Genomic DNA, 21,880 nt, shown 5'->3' on the forward strand with positions numbered 1-21,880 from the left:
AAATTGTAAAGACGTTTTCATGAATTGTGTTTGATAATTGATTAAAGGCTGATCCATCTTCGCTGTTCTATTATTATGGAATGAACGTAAATAGCTTTGGCACAAAAAGAGAAGCTATAATTAAGATAGAACTAGTACTCTGTTTAATTGAGCTTCTTTTTTTTTTCCAGTTAATGTTTTAGTCACTCAGAGACTTTGTGTGATACTCAGTTTATTCTGCCTCGGGTTGGAGCTTGAAAGAACATTGATTTCTTTCCTTTGCAAGTGGTCCCCAAAAGTGATACACAGCAATTAAACAAGAGTCCGCTCGACAGACCTGACAAAACCATTTGAGAAATGACACTGGAGAGCATCCCGCTGGCTTTGTCTTAATGTAAGCAGGGGTTTAGATATTGCATTTTGTACTGACACACATCAGGGCATCATTAAGTGAGCTCACCTCTTGCCCTGTAAACACTTTATCTGTGGAATTCTCTGATTCCATTTCAGGAACAATGTCTGGTCTCAGACTTGGAGCTAACATCACTCCTCCAATTCTCTGGCCTGTCTAGATCTGCCGGACTTGACACATTGATATTGTCAGTGAGGAATGCTCAAGATCACCTGCAAGCTCAAGGCATTATGGTTGTCTCTGCTCAAAAACATGCCTCTGCTAAAAGAACATGATTTTGGAATAGTGCTTTTTCTTCATAGAGGGATCTTTCCTGAACTTTGGATCATAAGAATTATCACCGTGGTGACTAAAAAACGGATAAAAATGAAATTGGAAACAGTTCAGAGAAGTATATCAATATGAATGGCTTCCAAAAATAAGCACCAGTAGATGAATACTTAACATAAAAATGCTTTAACGCACTGACACAATCAAAACTGATGAGCCAGTGGAACTCGCTCCATCTTGCAGTTTATTACTGCTAAACAGATTTATTAATTTCAAATTTTACACATCATATCATGCTTTGTCGATTACTTTTACAAGAAGTAGTGAGACTGGACTGTAAAATGCATGCTCTCTGGCTCCCAAAATGAATGTGCTTTAGTGATAAGGACCGGCTGAGAGGACAGGAGATACGGCACAATGCAGCGGCACATCTTCCAGCTCGAGCTGTTTCACTGTGCAGTAGTCTGCGTTATATAATTCTGATGGGGTTCGCTGGCACCTCACAGTTCACCTATCGCCTCTAAAGTGTGAACACAGGACCGCCTCTCCTTACTTGCAGACATGCCCCATAAGAGCAGAGTGTCAAATTACATCCAACAAACAGCCCCACACTTGATGTTTGTTTGGCGCATGGGAAATACATGTTACTCCCCTGATTAATGCTGAATCATGATATTGAGATAAGAGCGGAGGGTGGAGTGCACCAGCACACACCAGCCTCCAACTCTTCACCCTCACCCTACCCCCTTTTCACGGAAACAGCTCCCTGCCATCTGTCAGTATTGGAAAGCCCTGGCAGCTTGCAGCAGGTTTTTCCAAACCTGCATACATGGCTGCCTTTCCCTGTCAGAGACTCTGCTGTGCATGAACCTTCAACCGTATCCAGCCACTGGGCTAGAAAACGGTGTCAGCCTAGCCAAAGCCTCATTGACACCCATGAAAAATCTCTCTTAGTAGTGTTATTGACCCAGGACATAATCAGATGGTGGGCTGTACATTGGGCAGAAAGGGACAGAGTAAAGTTAAAAAAGCATTACAGCCAGTGAAGCCACTGTCACGTAATTGGACGCTGTTTACCTAAGTGTTATTTAATTGCCTGACTCCTCTCTGAATCTTTAGTGCAACTCTGTGCTGTAAACAAACATACATACCACAGCTTTGGCAGTGTCTCCTTATTAGTTATTCATGGCTTCATTTGCTTCATATCTCTCCTCAATGCTGAAAGCAAACAAAAAAGTACATCCTCAGCTGGAACCTGTGAGTAGAGGTGGTTCCTGTGCTGCCTGTGAGAAGGAGCAAGCTTCCCGTCATGAAAAATCACTTCAATGAAGCGAACAGAGCTCAAACCGAACAGAGAGGATGTCTTATCATGAACAAATAACAAACTATGTGTGAAGAGATGGCTTTTTCGTGTAATATCAAACTACAGGCCTGTGTGTAGAATATTCTGAATTATACTGATGAAGGTCCAAAAGTCATTTCCTTTAACAGCAAGAGGCTGAATAATAAAACATGCCTCTCTCGCATCTGATACATTATCCTTGCTGGCCTCTAGTCCTAATAAACCTTGTGTGGGGCTCATAAATCAAGTACATGTCTCCCTAACAGATACATGATGATTAAAACAACGTATGATTAAAAAATCTTGTCCAGTTCATCTCTGTTGTATTCAATTAAATAAACCCATCTTGTCCAAGACATAAGGGACAAGCCTCAGAAACGTCATTTCACCACTGTCAAGCAGGCAAAAGGAACAGAAAAGAAAGTAAATGACTCTAGTTGAGACACCAAAATGGCTACTGGTGTGGCCTCAGGGTCACGGACCAGCTGTGACAGCGACCTCCAAGGGTCTTTGACTTTGACCGACAACAGATTGGGTGGACAAGGGCAATTCTAGAGCAGCCAAAGCTCTGCTTCAATTGGAGCAGTTGTTAAGTATTATCACATGAGAAGTAAGTTCAACTTGCAGGCTTTGCCTCGTCTTCATTAACGGCATTTACATCCCAGCAACATATGGCGTGCTACTTCCTGCACGTTGGCTACTCTGATATTTAAAGTTGTAACATCTTTTCATCTGGATTTATTAAATATTTTGTGTCTGTGTCTTCCTAGTGGCTCTGTTGTTGCAAGGTCGAATTTGACTGATAGTTTTCTTCAAAATATTTTTTATAATTTATCACTTGCAATAATATTTACTGATTGGATCCTGTGAAATGTCAAGCTGTCAGCTGACTAAAGGACGTGAACTTCAGATAATTAGAGCTTCTTTTTTTTTTCCTGTAATGCACAAATAGAGGTTTGTAAATTGTCTCCACATTTCTTACGTCAATGATTTCAGCACTGGTAGTATCACATGAGATGTGAATCATTTACTTTCTTTTCTGTTCCTTTTGCCTGTTTTTGACAGCAGTGAAGTGACATTGCTGAGGCTCATCCCTTATGTCTTGGACAAGATGGGTTTATTTAATTGAGTACAATGGAGATGAACTGAACACGATTGTTTAATCATACATTGTTTTAATCATCATGTATCTGTTAGGAAGACATGTACTTGATTTATGAGAACCATAAGCGGACTTTCTCCCTGTTCTCCATTTGAAGCTGTTCTGTGAGAGATTGGTGCTTTACAAGACTTTTAATATCAATGCTACTGGCAGACACTTCCAACTAGTGGATAGTTCACCAGCAATTCATTTTTCTATCACTTGACACATACTATCAAAGATCATAAGGATCTGTAAGAATCAACATTTTTATTTTAGAACTAATTTTGTGACCTATTTTTGTGTGCATGTTTGGTAGCATGCAACACACAAAACAATTATATGGAAACAACATAACTCATTTATACTGTACTGAAGCAAGTGTCCTAAAAGCTTGTTCTCATATATACAGTGAATTTGATGAATGTATAAATATTACTACACATTGTAAGTATAAATGTAAGTATGTTTTTTGTGACAGTCAAGAAAGAGCAGAATCTGCAAAACTCTCGTAATACATATTTATCAAAATTGAATCATATTTACCCCTGCTTCATATGATTCAAATGAATATTATAAAATACATTGTATCAGAAAATTTTCATGTGAAATTCAGAGAAGCACATGTGAACATTCACTCTGAGCCCAATTGAAGCGACTTTTTTTCATAACCTTACACAGGTCTGATCTAGATGAACCAGCAAAATCATTGGGAGCCTGTGAGCAGATGACAAAGTCCTAAATAAAACAGGAGGGTCTGTGAACATGTGCAGTGTTAAACGTTGACATTCACTGCCATCTAGTGGTGGTGATACTGACATTGTAAGAAGACAAGTGACAACTAGTGAATTCAGTTTAGGATTTTAAACTGCTAAATTTGGATTCTGAATTTGTGAGAGAGGGACATCGTGGGTAGAGTCAACAAAACTTCTTTTACAATAGATCTTTAATCACACATGAGTTCAAATACTGTCACCTGGACATCCACTCTCACCATTACAATATCTTTCATCTTTTAGTATTTAAAGGTATAGGTTGAACAGTGTAAACAACAAAGTGAAGGCTACATTTAATTTTATTAATATTAACAATTTACCCCTGAGTCTATGAACCTGCATTTCCTCTTTTTACAAGATACACAATAGAAGGATCTGTGCAAGGTAGAATTTATTGTCATTCTCTCCATATATAATATTCAGTATACAGGGGAATGAAACTGTGTTTACTCAATAAGAACAATTAAAATGAATAAATAGGTAAATAAATGCTCTGCTTTTCAAGTATGTGAAAAAGGGGGTTAATCCCAAACAAATTATAATAGGCTATACCTATAGGGATGTTACGTCTGTGTGGTATTCAAGAGCAAATATTTAGCCACATTGTAACTGTAGCCTATAGCCTATGATCTTGTAGGTATGTTTACTGTAATATTTGCATTACAGTAATAACAGTAATAACTGTTAACTTTTGATGATAAAATTCAAAAACTGACGGGACCCTGTAAGTTTAACACTATTACCTTTGTATGAAACTATAATTCCCGATTATAATACTTTATTTTCATTGTATAACGTTTCTCAAGAGAAAATAGGTTTGTCCTTTGTCAGTGTTACATTCATGTGCTTTCGGGAATATCGAATATTACATAAAACCTCATTTGTTCAGGTTATGTAGGCTAGACAATAATACGTGTGTTCTTACACTGTACAAAGTGGTTTTGTCGATCAAAAAGCTACCTGGTAAAATAGTGGACAGAACAGAATATGTCACAAACCTCATGTCCAAATTACGAGCAGAGACAGGGTGAGGGTTTAGAGCTACCAAAAGCCCCTGAAGGCAGCAGTGGAGGGAGGCGGTGTTGCTGAGCTGAACGCAGTGAGCACACCCTGCCAGCGAGCCACTCAGTGTTAACAGGCACAAAAATGTCAGGGAAGAGTTTTCGAGTCAGCGACGGGGACTGGATTTGTCCTGATAAAAAGTAAGTGCTCCTCACGCATAGAACAAGGTCCCATTTTACGTCCCATGTGGTTCAATTTGGCCGAGGTCGTCTGTTTAATTTTGCGGTCGTGCTAACAGTCAAACATTAGTTAGCTTCGGCCTTCTAGCATTTGGTTCACGCTAACGTTGACTAGCAGAGTAAACTAGCTAACATTTACCTTATGTTCTACTATTTAGCTACACTATCATCAGAATAAACACGATATGTCAATTGTACATTTTAATGTTGGGACTTGTCTCGGATTTTCGGGTCAAGGAGTTTCAATGTAAGTTGTCGGTGTGCGGAGACTTTCAAGATAGCAAGCTAGCTGTCGTTATCTTGTGTGGGTTGGGGTGATAGTCTCCACTTACTATTGTGGGTGGTGTTTACTATGTTGTAGAAGCCAAGTTGTCATGAGGGTTGCTTTAAGCTAGAGTCAGCAATATCATGTTGCAAATGGTCTGCATTTAAACCGTGACCAGACAGACAAGCCAGCTGCAGTCGGCAGTGCGCAGGCCTTTGACACAGCGTGTCCAATGAAAGACTGCTAGCTAATGGTGTGGCACATGAAAAATAAATAAACCAACACAACTCATTTGGCGATCGTTGCTTGAAGCACACTCAGCGTGTGCCTCAGAGATTAAGTAACAAGCTCAAGCCTTATTTTATGTGCTTTTGCAGGTGTGGAAACGTGAACTTTGCTAGAAGAACTAGTTGTAACAGATGTGGCAGGGGTGAGTCATTCTTGCAAATTATTATATCTTGCAGAATACGTTTACTATAACTCTACTATAAAACATTGTTTTGTGTCCACAGAGAAAACCACAGAGGCAAAGATGATGAAAGCAGGAGGAACAGAGATTGGGAAAACCTTGGCTGAGAAAAGTAGAGGCCTCTTCAGTGCAAATGACTGGCAGTGCAAAACGTATGTATATATTGTAAATACCAGTACAGGTTGTCATCATCAAACACGTACTTGTTATAATTATCAATAAGTGAATACATTTTCAGTTCCACCGGTGCTGATATAAAGTCTGAGAGGTTAGATGATGCCATTTTTTCCCTTCTTGTTTTCATTAAGATGCGGCAATGTGAACTGGGCAAGGCGGTCGGAGTGCAACATGTGTAACACACCTAAATATGCTAAGCTTGAAGAGAGAACAGGTAACGCATCAAATATATTATTAGTCGATTCTTTTCGTGCTTTTGAATACTAGTACTTGACTTGTTTTTTATCTCATGTGTTCGCAGGTTATGGAGGAGGTTTCAATGAAAGGGAAAATGTAGAATACATTGAACGAGAGGAATCTGATGGTGAATATGATGAGGTGAGCTAACTGGTACTGAATCATCAATCAAGTGAAATGTTTGATTATTGAAACACTTAAGACAAGTTAGCATTTGTAGGTGTAATTTTTACTGATTATAGAATATGTTCTCTTGTTAATATTGCAGTTTGGTAGGAAAAAGAAAAAGTATCGTGGGAAGACCAACAGCACATCTTCCTCAAAAGAAAGTGAAAAGAAAGAAGTAGCAAAAGAAGAAGATGATGAGGAAGAGGAAGACGATGAAGACGATGAAGATGGTGACCTCTCCAAGTACAAACTGGATGTAAGAATAATGGCTGGAGCTGGGAATTCAAAAAAACAAATGTTATGAATAAAACACTAGCCAATATGTATGTATTATTAAAAACACCTTCTCTCCAGGATGATGATGACGACGATGAAGACGACGGAGACCTGTCAAAGTATGACCTCAACGCCAGTGATGAAGATGACAAGCCAGCCAAGAAAAAGGGCAGCCGCTCGGGATCATCCCGTTCCCGCTCATCCTCGCGCTCCTCCAGCTCCAGTTCACGGTCGAGGTCCAGGTAAAAGGGTACAGGTCAAGGGTAACTCCGGGCAAAATGTCAGTATCAGCTCAATCTTCCTTCTGATTTACTGATCAACATCCATTAAATGTCCTGTTCTGATGATTTGTTGTTTTCCCTCTTCTTAACCCCTCCCCCTCTGTGCTGTAAGACAGTGATGTGCAGATGGAATGATATCTCTTGATAACATCTTTTGTGTTGGCTTTTGAAATGTCCATGACTTAAGATGGAAGGAATGTATTGTTTATGCTGTAGCCTTTTATCTTAAAAAGCTCACCAAGATTTCCTTTCGCAATTGTTATCTATTGATTCACTTGCTCCAGTCTTAATGGAATTGTTGACTACAGGTTTTAGTCATCTCTCTATTTCTCAATACAGTAAAGCAAGACTGTGCAGTGCAGTTAAATGTTTTGCCTGTGCTTTGACACATAAACCTCGTATGTAGCAACGTTTTTGTGTGGAAAATATTGGAAAGGTTCTGTTTTTTTGTCTTTCAGGTCCCGCTCTAGAAGCTCATCCAGTTCCAGATCTGGATCTCGCTCGAGGTCCCACTCCAGGTGAATGAGGTGACATGCACTCTCTCCCTTTAGAGAGTGTATGTATGGGGCTGTAAGCTCCACAACAGTCCTACTCACTAGTTACTGCTTATCCCACTCTGATTCCTTTTTCTTAATCTGCTGATAGTAATTTTGGTCTTGAGGCAAACTCATAAACTGCCATGACGGTTTTCAATCTGTTGACATAGGTTTGTTTAGAATTGGGCCGAAGTAAAAATAAAACGCAGTCTTGGATTGAGTTTAAATGTTACCAAGGCATCTGGGGTCTTCATCAAGCATCTCTCAGCAGTGGAGTTGGCTTTGCCTGCTCGGTTAGTGTCAGTATATTCATAAGAAGCTAAATATTAGCCTTACAGCATCTTTGGTAAAGTTTTCTCCATACCATAAGTCAGTGCTGTTATTCAGAGAAGCTTGATAAATACCCATCCTGGTGAAGCTTTTGCCTGGACCTTACTGACCTCGGTGCTTGGTTTATTCCTCCAAAAGATCCAGCTCCAGGTCTGGAAAGGGCTCCTCTCCCCGGAAGAGGTCCCGCTCACCTTCCTCCTCACCTGAGAGGAGACAGAAACGCAGTCGCTCCAGGTCCTCATCTGGAGGGAGAAAACGGAGGCGCTCTAGATCACGTTCGTCCGAAAGGTTTGGGTTTCTGTGGAATACCACAATGGCACTGATTATTATTAGCTTACTGTTGCCTCGCTTGTGGGATTTCAGATTTACAGAAATAGGTTCACATTTTCTCATGTTATGTTGTTTTTTCTTTATATATATTTTATGACCTTGTATTTCGTGTATGCATAAGTGAATGTCAATAGCTGAGTCTGCTGACTTTGTTCCTCTTCCCATGGTGTTTGTGTGATTTCAGGCGCCGTGGGCAGTCCTCTGGATCCTCCCATTCTGGCTCCAGTTCAAAAAAGAAATAACTTTATTACAGCCTTTCAAACAAGACAAGGAACCTTAGTACAAGTGCATGTTGTGTTGCAAGGAAAACAACCACATCCATTGAGTATGCTGTTCATTTTCACAGAACCTCCAAAAGTCTTATCTCCCTTAAAAGAGCGGCAGTGTGACTTCTCTCTGCTGTTACCTGTCATTACATGCACCCTTTTAAAACCACACACCCCAAATCTGTGACAAGTGTCTGTAACTGTAGGTGTCCAATAAACATAAATGTTTGGTCCTATAAGAAAATCAGATATACTGTGAAGAGGCTGTATCCAGTTTTAAACCCATTCTGCTTCATATCGTCACAACAGTACATTTTATTCTACTCAACTGGGTAAAATGAAGTAAGGATTTGTGAATCCTTTTTGGCCCTAGGAAACATCTGAGATTGTGTCTTAAAAAGTCTTTGTTTTTTTTTCTTTTTCTTTTATAAATACAGTCTTCATTTTTAAAATAAAAGGTGAAGTACTTAAGCATCAATTTAGAATACCAGAGATGTAGCATTGAATTTTGGCCTGTTTGTTTTTTTCTTTTTGTTTTTTGGTAAATATATATTTTGTTTTATGTTTTCAAGGTAAGTATTTTACTTTTTAATATTGCTTGTTTTAAGTAAATTGCAGTAGGTTCAACATTTTTTGGTGTAATTTTTTTTCTTTACAAGATTGTGGCCTAATTTACCACTCGGTTATTCCTCTTCATTTTTCACTTGGAAAACTAATTTCTTCAATTAATAGTCAGATTTTTGTGCTCCAGAGTAGTGCAACAACAAAAACAATAACAAACATATGTCCCGATTTATAGTAGAATGTGGCAATACAGTCTTTTTAATGGTGAAACAACTAAAATGTACACGTGTAAATAAAATCCTCTCGACATTGCTTGTTAATTGTTTGTGTTTGATTTTCACACGGTAAGGATTGTCTTTAGAGTCCTGTTATATCAAGCGCTGTTCTAATGTTTATGGTGTATATTGGAGATCAGTTTGAGGACATTAAAGTTATATAAAAGAAGATGACTAGATGCCAGTGGTTTAGATTCAATGTGAAGGTGTCACTAACGAGTGACGTTATATAACTGCAATGAAGTTTTTAACAGGCTACCATTTGTTTGGGGTTGTTTTTATATATAAAAAATAATGCTAAAATTAAGCAAAGTGACATTAACTAACCTAACGTTATCGTTACTAGGTAACGTCATCCTTCAGCGTTCGCCAATGAAGCCCTTTTCCCAGTGAGTAAACCAGTTGAGTTCACTTGTCTTTTCTCCCGCATCCAGGCCACGTCAGACCAGATCTAGATATGCACTGGCTAGAATTGTCAAATTTGGACTATAGGTTAACCAGGAGAAGCTAAATATTGTTTTAAAACGCGGATTCATGTTTATGAAACATTCATTGTATTTGTTTTGTAAAAAAAAAAAACATTTTTGCCATTTTTTTGTTTTCACAATACATGAGCGGTTTCACGAATCTGAAACGGTTACTCGTGTCTATTTGTGTTTCTAAATTGCTATCTGAATGACGATAAAATATCGTATGGCAAATTTTGTCTCATCCAGACCTCTAACTAAATATTAAAGTCCTATATAATTTGGCAGAGACTAAGTTGCTACAGGTGAAAATGGACCCATGCTCCACACATTTTAGGCTATTGGTGTCATTCTCATTCTGGTCAACAGGTGGCACTTGTTGCTTCTGCAGACACGTGCCGAACAAAAGGCAGGTTGAATACCTTGGCATGCTCAATTAATAGAGAAGGCAAATAGATAAATGGTATGGTACAGCTGTGTGGTACAAAATGTTAAGGACTGCATTTAAATTGGGCAAAATCAATACTGTTACCGCAACATTTTGTTAAAAATGTACTGCTGATAGTTGTAAACAGCTCAGAAAGGAACAACCCTGCAGTTAGCCTTTTGTCTGTGTTTTGGTAGTTAAAATAAAATGTATATAATCTGATGATTTCTCATAACAGCCTAATTTTTACTGAGTGCAAAAACACAAAAGGTGTTTTATAAAAGAGGATGCGCTTGCAAACCCTAATCATTATTGAAGTAGGCCTCATATGAATTGGCTTAGATGTTTGTCGGCTTGAAACAATTTAATTACATACTTAAATGTGAAAACCCATCGAATGATCATCGGTCGGAGGTAACCTGATGATTTAACACATCCCACCTTTATATAACCCCTCCTAGCTCTGCTCTCATATGCTTAAGGACCATGTGTCCGTACTTTCCCCCGTAAGAGGCGCAGAGTAGGTTGTTTTTTTCCCACTATCTCATCAGATGAGTCCGCCTGTGTGCTCACTTCAAGATTTAAATGATTATCCCTGGCATCTTAACTTATGTGAGTCCGTAGCAGGTGCGTCTGAGAACTTGTTCCACTCATCTAAAGTGTCATAGCCTCTACTTGTGAAGAGGAAGTTAATAAACTAAGATCATCAGTAAGGCAGACATCCTACAAGGTTTGCAGAAATCGGGTTTATGGTTCATTGAAGAGATCTAAAGCATATGCAGACTCAGCTGTTTGCTTCCTCTGGGTGCTTTTCTAAATAGTCCCGCCTCCAGCGCGTAAAGGATCCAACGCGCTTTTACGCACGGCATTCAGTTGGAGCAGTTTGGAGCGTAAGAGGATGCGGGACACTCACATGGCTTACTCGCTGTATATAGGTTGACCCTCTCCGAAAGGATGACTACGGACACTTGTGATTCTCCAGAGGACTTTCAAGCTACTGTTGCAGAGATGCTGGTCCCTAACATCTCCAAGACAATACGCGAAGACAATGTTACCAAAAATTCAAGTTGTGGATTTGTATCAGTTGGTTTCCCTATAACCATGATGATCACTGGCATGGTGGGCAACTCATTAGCTCTTATTCTGGTGTACATCTCTTACAGAAAGAAGGAAAATAAAAGGAAAAAGTCGTTCTTGCTCTGCATTGGATCGCTGGCGTTGACCGACCTGTTTGGACAGCTTTTGACAAGTCCAATAGTAATATCAGTTTACAGAGCTGGTCAGAACTGGGAGCGCATCGACTCAACGGGCCAACTGTGCGCTTTTTTCGGTGTGTGCATGACAACATTTGGCCTGTCCGCTCTCTTCTTGGCCAGTGCCATGGCAATTGAAAGGGCCATGGCGATAACAAATCCCCACTGGTACTCCAATCACATGAAGACGAATGTGACAAAGCAGACTTTGGCTGTCATATTGTTTCTTGTGTTGCTCTTTGCGCTACTGCCCATTGCAGGGGTCGGGAAATACCAACAGCAGTGGCCGGGCACATGGTGCTTTATCAGCACGGGAGACAGAGAAGTCCCGGGCAATATGTTTTTCTCCATCACATTCGCTGTACTTGGGATTTTCTCTCTGCTTATAACAGTTTCCTGCAATGTAGTGACGATCCGGGGCTTAATTATCCGGTGTAAAACAAAGTCTGGCACGTCTCAGTCTTCAAAACAGTGGGAGCGACTCACCACGGAGACAGTCATTCAGCTGTTAGGGATCATGTGCGTCCTGCTTGTATGCTGGTCTCCTCTGTTGGTATGTTTTTATTTCTTTTCCTTCATGCACACAACAGATAGTTCCTGTACTCATTTATATATATTTTATAGTAATGTAAATTGCTCTTACTTTTGCCCCTAACCACACCACAGTTCCCAGTTAGATAAATGCTGTCATGTGTGTTTCCTTTGAAATGCTGCTGCCATTTGCCATTAAGGAGCAATCCACTTAGCCGAGTCCTGTTTGCGGGGTCTGCTCAGTGTACTATGAGGTCATGCGTTGTCAGTCACATATTTAATAGTCCTACCAAGGATATTAATAGAATCCACAGCACTGTGATAGCAGTGATGGCAGAGTGTGAGTGTGAGTACTTAGAGTGTCAACATTATGTTTCTCTCCTGGAAGTGGGTGTATACAAAATCAAAAATGATTATCTCTCAGCTAACAGAATCTAGACTTCTGGAAGGTTTTCTTGGTGGTACATTTAATCAAAAAAAATATAATATCTCCTCATTACATCTGTATGTAATGTGTAAGTTTCTTTAGACCTTGTTTCAGAGTCATAATACAGACATCCGGCATGCCCCTGTTGGTACAAACTCATGCCTGCCTCTCCCTTCAGGTGCTGATGCTGAGGATGATCTCCACCCAGGTGTCCTCCCACGAGTGCAGTTCAAGAACAGTGATGTCCAGTCAAGCCTCCGGCCGGGATGTCCATTTAGACTGTAACTTCTTTCTGACAGCGATCCGCCTGGCCTCCCTCAACCAGATCCTGGACCCGTGGGTCTATCTGCTCTTCAGGGAGATCCTCCTCCGTAAGGTCTGCATTGTGGCTAACGCCGTGTCCAACTGCTCCATAGATGAACGCAAGGAGACTCAGACCGCACTGGATGCTCTTAACAAGCAGAACCAAGAAAGCAACAATCTTCATAAACCACAAAGTAGCTAAGTTGACCTTTGACGGGAATCCCTATCTTGTGGCTGTGAACCCAGGACAGGTTAGAAGGATGGATGCAGTATTGCCTTGGATGTGTTGTTACAAAACACAGAAGGATATTGTGCATTGCGAAACAAGAGTAGTCTCTGTTGCAGTGTTAATGAAAACCAGCCAGTTCTGCTCTGGGTGCATTTGTTTTGCTTCAAACACATTCCATTCAAAGTCACCTAACCAGCATGTGTACGCATGACCGTGTCACCTCTTGCATTTGCCTACGGAGTGGCTGCCAGAAATTCCCTCTTTGCCAGTTTTCTTTTTTGATAACATCTCCCAGACCCAAGCATTGAAAATGGGTGACTCTAAACCGGCTTATATGGAAGTGGTGCATTTCATGCTCTTTTATCTGAGTCATTGCTTTCATCAACTTTAAGAAAAAGGCCAAATAAAGGACAAATGGTTTTTTGTGAATATCTGTAAATAAAAAAAAGGGGAACTGTAAATTGCTGACATTAAGTTAAGAATAGCTTTGACATATCTTACATGAAATGTATCCACTTTGTTTAAAAATGATCTCTGGTCATGCAGAAGAAAAATGCAAATCCTCAACTGGAGCCATTTGTTGATTGTAATTGACTAAATGAGTATTTATTAGTGTGTTGTAGTATTATGAAGTCAGTTGTTTCTGAGCTGAACGCTGATGATGGTCCCTGTTGGGTATCAGTTGTTGTAAATCTTATAATACACTGTACATGGTGTTGCTCAGCTAGCAGCCAGGACTATGAAATGTGAAGCTTTTTAGTTTGTTTTCACTTTCCCTCCTGAATATGAATGCACTGGCAAATTGTTGTTGTGCAATTATTTTCTCAGCAATTTTCCGAGGAACTTCAAGGCCACTCTTATGAACACTAAAGTGTGTGAGGACAGGAATGTAGATCTGTGATGTTTAACACTTTGGTCTGCACATGACAAACGGTCAAAGTGTCATTGAGCAATTGCTGCCAATATCATTGGATTAAAAGCATTCATGATCTGTAAGTACACAATGTGTAGTAACAACAGGACCTAATTTCACAAGCTGGTAACACCTTATTTGGATAGTCTGCTTACAGAGAGTTTACACATCATTCGTAACATTTCAACAGGTTATTAGCTGAGATTCAACAATTCAACCGTTTCACTAACACTGACCATTAAATGTGTTACTAATTGTTGGTTGAATATTTGTATATACAATGTTGAACATTAGTTAAATATTAGGGTGCTCAACAAAGATCAGTGAAATGTTACAAATACTCTGTAACTTTGCTAAGTAGACTATCCAAAATGCATCTAGCCAAATCTTTTTGGAGAAAAAAAAGAGAAAAGATAATTGGTGCAGTGACGAGTCACATCAATTTAAGTTAAGAGAGGGGTGCTCTTTGGATACAAGGCTGATTAGTGGAAAAATAATGGAATACTGAAGGGCATGTCCAGACTTTAAGAGATGAAAAAGCTATCTTGGCACATTTGAAGCTGCCTGTGCAACTGCTACACACAATCTGCTGTGGTTTCACAGCCTTACATCAAGCTTTCAGCAGTGTAAGGTGGTCACAAAAAGCTGCAGGTACGGTATGTTTTAAACCAGCCATATTCATTAATTTCACACTTTTAAATTAATGGTGATCGCCTTGGACGTTTTGAATGCGTCCATCATTTTTCTTCTTATCTGCCAAACAGTGTGCCTGCACCCCTGATGCTACCTCTAAATAGGAGTGAACATTAATGTCTTTTAATGTGTGCAGTGCAATTTCTCAGAGGTCTCAGATGAAGTCAAGATACTTTTTAATGAGTTGGTTTGCTCCCAACCAACTAAATATAATTAACAGAGTGCTGTTGGAAGGAAATGGCAATGCATTCCTTTTACAGTGGTTTAAATACCATCTTTACATCATCTCATTGCTGTATACAGTATGCTGTAAATGTATTCATAAAGGTTGCTCAAGGACAACAGCAGCCAACAATTTTAGACTAACAAACACTCTGCCTTGCCTTGTCTTGCCTTTGCCCTGCAAATGTGAGAATTCACACAAGCTTAGTGAGAATGACCCTATGGGAAATTGTTTTCTGCGAACACCAAGAGAAAGATGAGCATGTTCTGTTTCCACGTATCTGCCAACAGAGAGTGGAGTTTATCTTGTATTGATTGTGAAGCCGGTCTGCCTTAGTAGACCACTCAAAGGATGGATGTTGGTTAGTGAATGAAAACAAAAACATAGAAGGAAATAATACTTTCTGTTGCACAGAAACCAATTATTGATATTATTCATGATTATCCTGGAGTTCATTGTCATCTGTGAATGTGCAGAGACATGTGGCACCTTTCTAGTGAATTTGTGAAAATACTAATGTATTCCTCAACACGTAATCAATTCCATTAACAGCTATTGTGCAGCAGTTAATACTGTATACGCTTCAACAGTAACATCAGGGGTCTTAATTCATTTGCATTTAAAACAATGACTACATTTATTCGCAAGTTGCTGTGGGATATGTCGGGTTTTACGATCGACTCAATCAGCTTCCACTTGAATCTGCGTCATGTAATTATCTCAGTTCTCTACCCAGGAGAGTCTGAAGCTTCCTGCTCCTCAGCAGAGGAAAAGTAATTACACAAATATCCCCTTATAGCTAGTTGGCCCTATATGTGGTTGTGAATTTTCCAGGGTGTTACATCCCGCCCAACCCCCACAGTGGAAAGGAAAACGAGAGAATAATAATTCATTCTTTCTAAATAGAAAACATGATACATTTCAACCCTCCTTAATAGATCCAGTAAAAGCATGCACAGTGCTTACAGGCAGGACTTTCTGTGATTCTGCAGTACAGTTTACTCATATGAAATATGAATGTTCTTGCCACATGGTTACATGAGATTAAAATACCTGCAAACTCCAGTTTACTGATCCACAAGGTGTAATCTTCAAAGACAATTGTAATTAATGTTTGTTGTTGCACATTAATGTCTACGTTACATATGAGCTCCTATAAGAGAGGACACAACAGACACTATCCAAGCTTTCATTGTAAGGACTGTCAAGATTGGTTTGCTCACATGCTTAAATGGCATTCATCTGTATACGGAACAGGCCATTTCAGCAGGCAATTACACACCAGAGTCCTGCACCAGCACAGACGGGGAGGGTACAATTACATAATGATTTGAAAAAAGGCTTTATGAGGCCCAGAGAATCTGCTGTTTCCAGCTGGCTCCATCTCATTCACTCAATTCACTAATGCATGGAAGTGATTTATCGGTTGTCTCATGACCTGAGAAGCCAAATGATGTCTGAGATTAGATTGTTTCTGACAAAAATGTTGTGAAAAAAAATATATATATAAAAAAATCATCTGATATTTTGCGTTTGTGCTCACTTTTCAAACATATGTACACTGAAAAAAATATGGCTTGTTTAAATGTTGGAGATATTTCTGTCAACTTCCTTGGAAATCCTACAGCTTGATGTGTTACTGTTCGTGTGATAATTTGATTGAGGCCATAATAATCATTCTGACCATCTCTGTAACATATATACTGTAACACAAACAGTATACTCTATCATTGTAAAGATGGGGAGAAAAACAAAAGAGCACTTCATTTCTATTGACCCTTCAGACTTTCACAGTTTGTTTTTTACCAGTCTGGTGACAGGTAAAGTCACATTCTATAAAAGACAGATTAGCACAGTTTTCACAAGAGGGTTAAAACAGTGACCAACATGGTTGTTCTGGTTGAAAGACTTGTTACAATGAGCATGTGTCCTTTCAAGAAATAACTGAACAACTAGACAAGATATTTTTAGTTTCTTGTCTCTGCGGTATCAAGAAATCACATACTGGCCCAGCGAGCAGTTCACTGATAAGGCACATGATGATCTTTTGCTGCCAGTCTGAAGCTCCCACCAAGCAGACTTTGCTTGGTGGGAGCTTTATTATTGTAACACAGTTATCCTAAACTTTGTTTCAAAAGCCATTTCCAGAGTTAGATACAGTAAAGGGAAAAACATGTCAGACGTTAAGTGTAAAAAGGGAAGAAGTACCTGACAGGTAAAACAAGCAAAGTGTTGCTCAAGTCAGTTTAAAGAGCATATGATGGTGTCACATATGCATACATAGAATGGAAACAGGTTTGCGCCACCAGCCAAGGCTCCACCGACGAATGTAAATAATATGCTGGATGTCTATCAGACGTCCATCATCTTATCTTTTGTTCACATTATGCCTCTGCTTTTGAATGTTAAACAACACCTCTGTGCACTCTGACTGAAGTCTCTGCCGACTCTGAACTCTGAGACACGATTCTCAGATGAGGGCTATCTCTGCGCTTTCACATGCCTCCTGTTTCTTTGTCTGTGCTCTTCTTCTGTGTGCTGGGGAGGAATGTATTTTTTTCCCCTCATATTTTGATTTATCTGTCATAGATAGGATTACGTAACATAGGCTGTGATGAAGGAGGAAATATCTACCTACCGTTCAAAGTGTCCTTCTGGTACTTTATGTCTTTGTCCTCTTCTTGGCTTGTATCAGTTCAACATGCGACGCACTTTTGATTTATTTTGTTGCCCTGTTCTTGGCTTACGTGGTGGTGTAATATTCTATTAAAGGACCTGAACATATTTTCTCAATATGTGTTGGGCTTTTGTGGCTGTTGAAGCATGTTTTCTTATTAAATATTTATTTATACATCTTCACTATCATACTAATTAATGACTGATGGGGATGGGGCGTACAGTGTTTTTTGTGAGTATTGCGCCTCCTGAGTGACCTGTGGTCAGACTGAGCCAAGCAATATATTTTGAAAAACTGAGGAACACGGATGTGTGGGCGCCCAGTGGTCTAAAACTCATACCACTAAACCACCAAGTCCCCAGTTCATCTAGTCTGGCAAGAGACATTTGTTGCATGTTTCTTCCCATTTTCACAGTCACACGCCACTTGTGCAATAAAGAAAAAAAAAGTATTAAAATAATAATAAATGTGTTTCATTTTTATTTTCAAAAATCTATTATGTGGAAAAAAAAAAAGCCATAAAACTGAAAAAAGACCTAGAAACATTCTTTAAAAAAAAATTATATGCTGAGCCTTGTTTTCTGTCCTGCAATGTTTTGATATACGAGAATAATTTAACTGAGAATGATGTTGTTGATTGTTGAAATGCCACTGGCCATTGCAAAGCATGTGTACGCTCCTATTGTTTGTTGACCTTGTGCAATGTCTTTCCCATGGGCCAATAAAATGGAACAATGTGTTCTATACTCTGTTTAGATAAATCCTTTCAAACATAGGTTTCGTTCAGACTTGTGATGCATGAGCTTTAGCCAAAACAAAGCATTGTTACCTTCCTTAAAACACAATAATGGAGTACTAAAAATGTAGCAAATATTAGTGTCTGTTGCACTCCCACTTCTTTTTGCATTATTCCATTGATTCAAATTTGATGATGATCATAAATCAGTTGTTCTGGTCATTAGGTGGAGCTTAACAAAAAGTTTCTAAAGCTCCCAATAATGTAAGTAATATACCATATCACCAATAGTCCCTCAAACAATAAAGCCTTTATTAGCAGAACTCACCAAGTTCAAAATGTTACTAATACAGTAAAAAAGACAAAGTTTAAAAGAGAAATGCCATTTTAAATGGTGCATCAGCCTGCTCTTGAATTTCAAAATCACTAATTAGGATGAAAAGAAAGCTCTAACTGTATTTTACTGTCAGTAACTTCGACTCTTCTGCAATTGTATGAAATTGTAGTACCTCCTTTTGAGTTTATAATAGAATATTATAGTGTATAAAGCTACAACTACAGACTACAGCCAGTTCATATGAAGCCCAGAGTGTTCAAATGTTTCATCTGCTCAGTAGCAAACAGCACTAATCTGTGTCTCAGTGTCTATGGGTGAACTTATCTAACAGTGAAGCTTTAAAGATGCTTAAAAAGAGACTCTGGTGTGCTTGTTCAATATACCCTTCATAAATAACAAGTAAAGACCTTTCCATTGCTTTAAAGATGACATCTGTGACTGATTTTGAGGCTTTAATTCAATAAGTCATGAATTTTGCAAATCACCTGGCTCAGTTTTGGGCTCTGGACACAATGTAGTCATTTTATTGCTGAGTCAGGGCACTGTCTGCATCTGATAAATTCTAGTGGGCCCATTAAAGTCTTTATCATCCTATCATTCATCACTGTTAAGCTCAGCAGACTGAGGATGTACATTTTTTATGAGGAAAACACTTCTGCATCATGATATATTATCACTTAAGTTATTATCATTATTGTCCTATATTGGTGTTGATATGAATTATAGACATAAAACTTACAACCCTGGAAGTAAGAGCAAAAATGCATATGAACAGTGAAAACAACAACATGAAAACCACAATTATAGTCCCCAGTTGTGTGGAAGCATTACATAATCTTTACTCATGACTACCAGGTGTTTTAAAGAAAAGTAACTTCCGTAAATTTAGAGGTAAAACATGTGGTGGGGTGGCAAGGTAGCACTGTTTCTGCAATTTATATAGTGCAGCTGTGTTCAGTCTCCGCAGCACAGCACATACACAGCTGCATCAGTTTTAGCATTTTTATCTTCACCAACAGGGTGATCGGTTAAATAGAAATATATCGAAAAAGGTGAATCACATTTCTCACTTACTTTTTTATTGTTTGGACTGTGGTCTTGAAGGATATTGGTAGACCACTACTGCTATTGTTTCTTTAATGCTCTCCTTCCATAGACCCTTACGCTAACAGAGATAAATGTCTGTTTACTCTAAATGACATAATTGCTCCTCCAGGGCCTCTCACAGAAGAGCAGAGGCATGACTTTAACCATATTAATCAGGCTGATGATGGATGCCCCTACTTTACCTTGCTCATGCTTTTAATGCATGCTTTAAATGTATGGACAAAGTCTTTGTTCGCAGACTGTGTGCTGTGGGAATAAGGCCAGACAATGATGCTGTGCTTTTGTGCGATGACAAAATAACCTCAGGTCAGGTAAACAAGCTGAGTCAAAAGGTCGCCTGCTGGCTGCAGACAGGATCCAGCAGCGTCCATGTCCCTGAACACAATCACTCAGATTGCTGTGAAAAAGGTTTGGCAGTATGTCCTCAGGCAATGAATCCATTATGGCCCCAGTCAAAGCAGGTTGGGACTGTATATGACGTTGGTGTAGGCATGGATTTTGTTCTGCTGTGATGCTTTTGCTGAATGACAATGAGGATGAAATGGAGAGATAAGTTAAGCTTGTTTACCCACCACAAGAAAGTGGAGATGGAGTTTCCAGTGGGAACAACACTCTTTGATGTATAGACCACCTCATTAATATTTAGTGCTTCATTGCTATATTGTTTTTCTCTCAATCTTTTGTCTGATTTATGTTTTTTGATTAACACTGGGAGAATTGTGGTTAGTCTTCATGAGACCCCTTTCAGTTTCTACCCTGCAGTCTGTCACCATCTCTCTCTGCTGTCCAAACACAAACTAATGAAGCCATAAATCCATCCTCCCACACCTTCTTAGTGATTCCAGTCCTGCAAAAATGCTCACCTATGATCAATAGTTCTCTCATTTTAGAAGTCAAACCTATATCCTGAAAAAAATTCACCCTCAGCTTCAATGATAATGAATGGTAAGATTATACAGTTTATACTGACCATGTTAAATATAAGGACACTTACTTTTCAGGAAGCAGACTGATGTGGAGAATCAATTTAACAATACAGCTTTTATTAAATCTGCACCTCTAACAAATGAGGAGACTGAGATAAAGAGAACAAATTTCAATATGTCAATAGATTTCTGATTTTTTTTACAATCTCTGTTTACAAAACTAATAAGCAGTGGTGAGTGCACTCTGATGTTGGTCAGTGTTGCACTGCTTGAACATCTGGAGGTTTTGCCTCAGGCTGATATTGATTACAGTACAACCTTACATCTGACTTCATACACTCCTGTGGTGGTCTGATATGGAGCCACGTTTACACAATTACAGCATTTAGTTTGGTTTTAGATATAATCCACGCAATAATTAAAACTGTGTGTAAAGGATCCAAGAAAAGCAAATTTCAGATCATTAGAAACAAAGTGGGATATTTAAGAACAACAGATTGAAAATTAGAAATCCAGTATGCTGCAGAAACAGCTGATTGTTTTTGCCAGGTTGCTAGACAACGTGATACATTTGAACAATTTGAGTGGAAAAATAAATGGCATGATACTAACCTGGACTGCATGGTGCAATGGAGAGACCTCATCATAGCCTTGAATTACTTGGCAAGCCGATGCTTTGACTGATTAAAGAGAATATTGTGTACCTTTTTGTGCCTGTTGTCATGGCCGCACTAAAACCTGTACTATATAAATAAACACCATAAAAAGTCATTTGAGTGTCAATAAATTAGAGAATCAATAATGCAAAAGAAGTTATCGCTGTTATTGTAGTTTATATTAAACAGAGGGCCACTAAAATGGTAATAATACATTTCTGATCTTTTCATTTGGTTCAGTGTTCAGGAAGGTAAACATTAAAGGGTACAGTGTGTGTGTGTGTGTGTGTGTGTGTGTGTGTGTGTGTGTGTGTGTGTGTGTGTGTGTGTGTGTGTGTGTGTGTGTGAGAGAGTGTGTGTATGTGTATGTGTTCATTCAGAGTCAAAAGGGGGCACCTTGCAAGGTTATGCTTAAAAGGCTCTGTTTGTCTTTTTTATTAGCTTGTCTATAAAGCTTTTTATGACCTTGTGTCATTTAACAGCAAGATAACAGCGACAACAAACAAACTTGCAATGAAGACATGGCTCATTTGGGATTTTGTTCACCCTCTCGTGTTATTTGTCAATGTTGTATCTAATAGAATTAAGGTAAACACTCTCACTCTGCCGCTATTGAGAAACACAACAGCTAGACTTGAAT

At 39.0% G+C, this 21,880-nt stretch overlaps 2 protein-coding genes across 2 annotated transcripts; both read left to right on the top strand.

Annotated features, from left to right (window-relative positions):
* The first annotated feature begins 5,017 nt into the window (after positions 1 to 5,017).
* On the top strand, positions 5,018 to 9,362 carry zranb2 (zinc finger RANBP2-type containing 2). Its single transcript, XM_022753854.1, has 10 exons — positions 5,018 to 5,122; positions 5,804 to 5,856; positions 5,939 to 6,047; positions 6,204 to 6,286; positions 6,374 to 6,450; positions 6,578 to 6,733; positions 6,832 to 6,995; positions 7,493 to 7,552; positions 8,039 to 8,188; positions 8,415 to 9,362. Exons 1-10 carry the CDS (start codon positions 5,067 to 5,069, stop codon positions 8,470 to 8,472), a joined length of 966 nt encoding a protein of 321 aa, XP_022609575.1. The 5' UTR covers positions 5,018 to 5,066; the 3' UTR covers positions 8,473 to 9,362.
* A 1,606-nt stretch (positions 9,363 to 10,968) lies between these two features.
* On the top strand, positions 10,969 to 17,929 carry ptger3 (prostaglandin E receptor 3). The gene is made up of 2 exons (XM_022763690.1): positions 10,969 to 12,035; positions 12,619 to 17,929. The coding sequence occupies exons 1-2, from the start codon at positions 11,184 to 11,186 to the stop codon at positions 12,943 to 12,945; spliced, it is 1,179 nt and encodes a 392-aa protein (XP_022619411.1). The 5' UTR covers positions 10,969 to 11,183; the 3' UTR covers positions 12,946 to 17,929.
* The last annotated feature ends 3,951 nt before the right edge of the window (positions 17,930 to 21,880 follow it).

The sequence above is a fragment of the Seriola dumerili genome, unplaced genomic scaffold (assembly GCF_002260705.1).
Source record: "Seriola dumerili isolate Sdu_G_001 unplaced genomic scaffold, Sdu_1.0 BDQW01000002.1, whole genome shotgun sequence".
Taxonomy (NCBI): Eukaryota; Metazoa; Chordata; class Actinopteri; order Carangiformes; family Carangidae; genus Seriola; species Seriola dumerili.

What these genes read in the sequence shown, in the direction of transcription:
- ptger3 (XM_022763690.1), top strand. Translation starts at nt 11,184, where the DNA reads ATGACTACGGACACTTGTGATTCTCCAGAGGACTTTCAAGCTACTGTT. An exon ending in TATGCTGGTCTCCTCTGTTG is followed by an intron (nt 12,036 to 12,618) that starts GTATGTTTTTAT and finishes CTCTCCCTTCAG; the next exon opens with GTGCTGATGCTGAGGATGAT.
- zranb2 (XM_022753854.1), top strand. Translation starts at nt 5,067, where the DNA reads ATGTCAGGGAAGAGTTTTCGAGTCAGCGACGGGGACTGGATTTGTCCT. An exon ending in AATGACTGGCAGTGCAAAAC is followed by an intron (nt 6,048 to 6,203) that starts GTATGTATATAT and finishes GTTTTCATTAAG; the next exon opens with ATGCGGCAATGTGAACTGGG. An exon ending in AGATCACGTTCGTCCGAAAG is followed by an intron (nt 8,189 to 8,414) that starts GTTTGGGTTTCT and finishes GTGTGATTTCAG; the next exon opens with GCGCCGTGGGCAGTCCTCTG.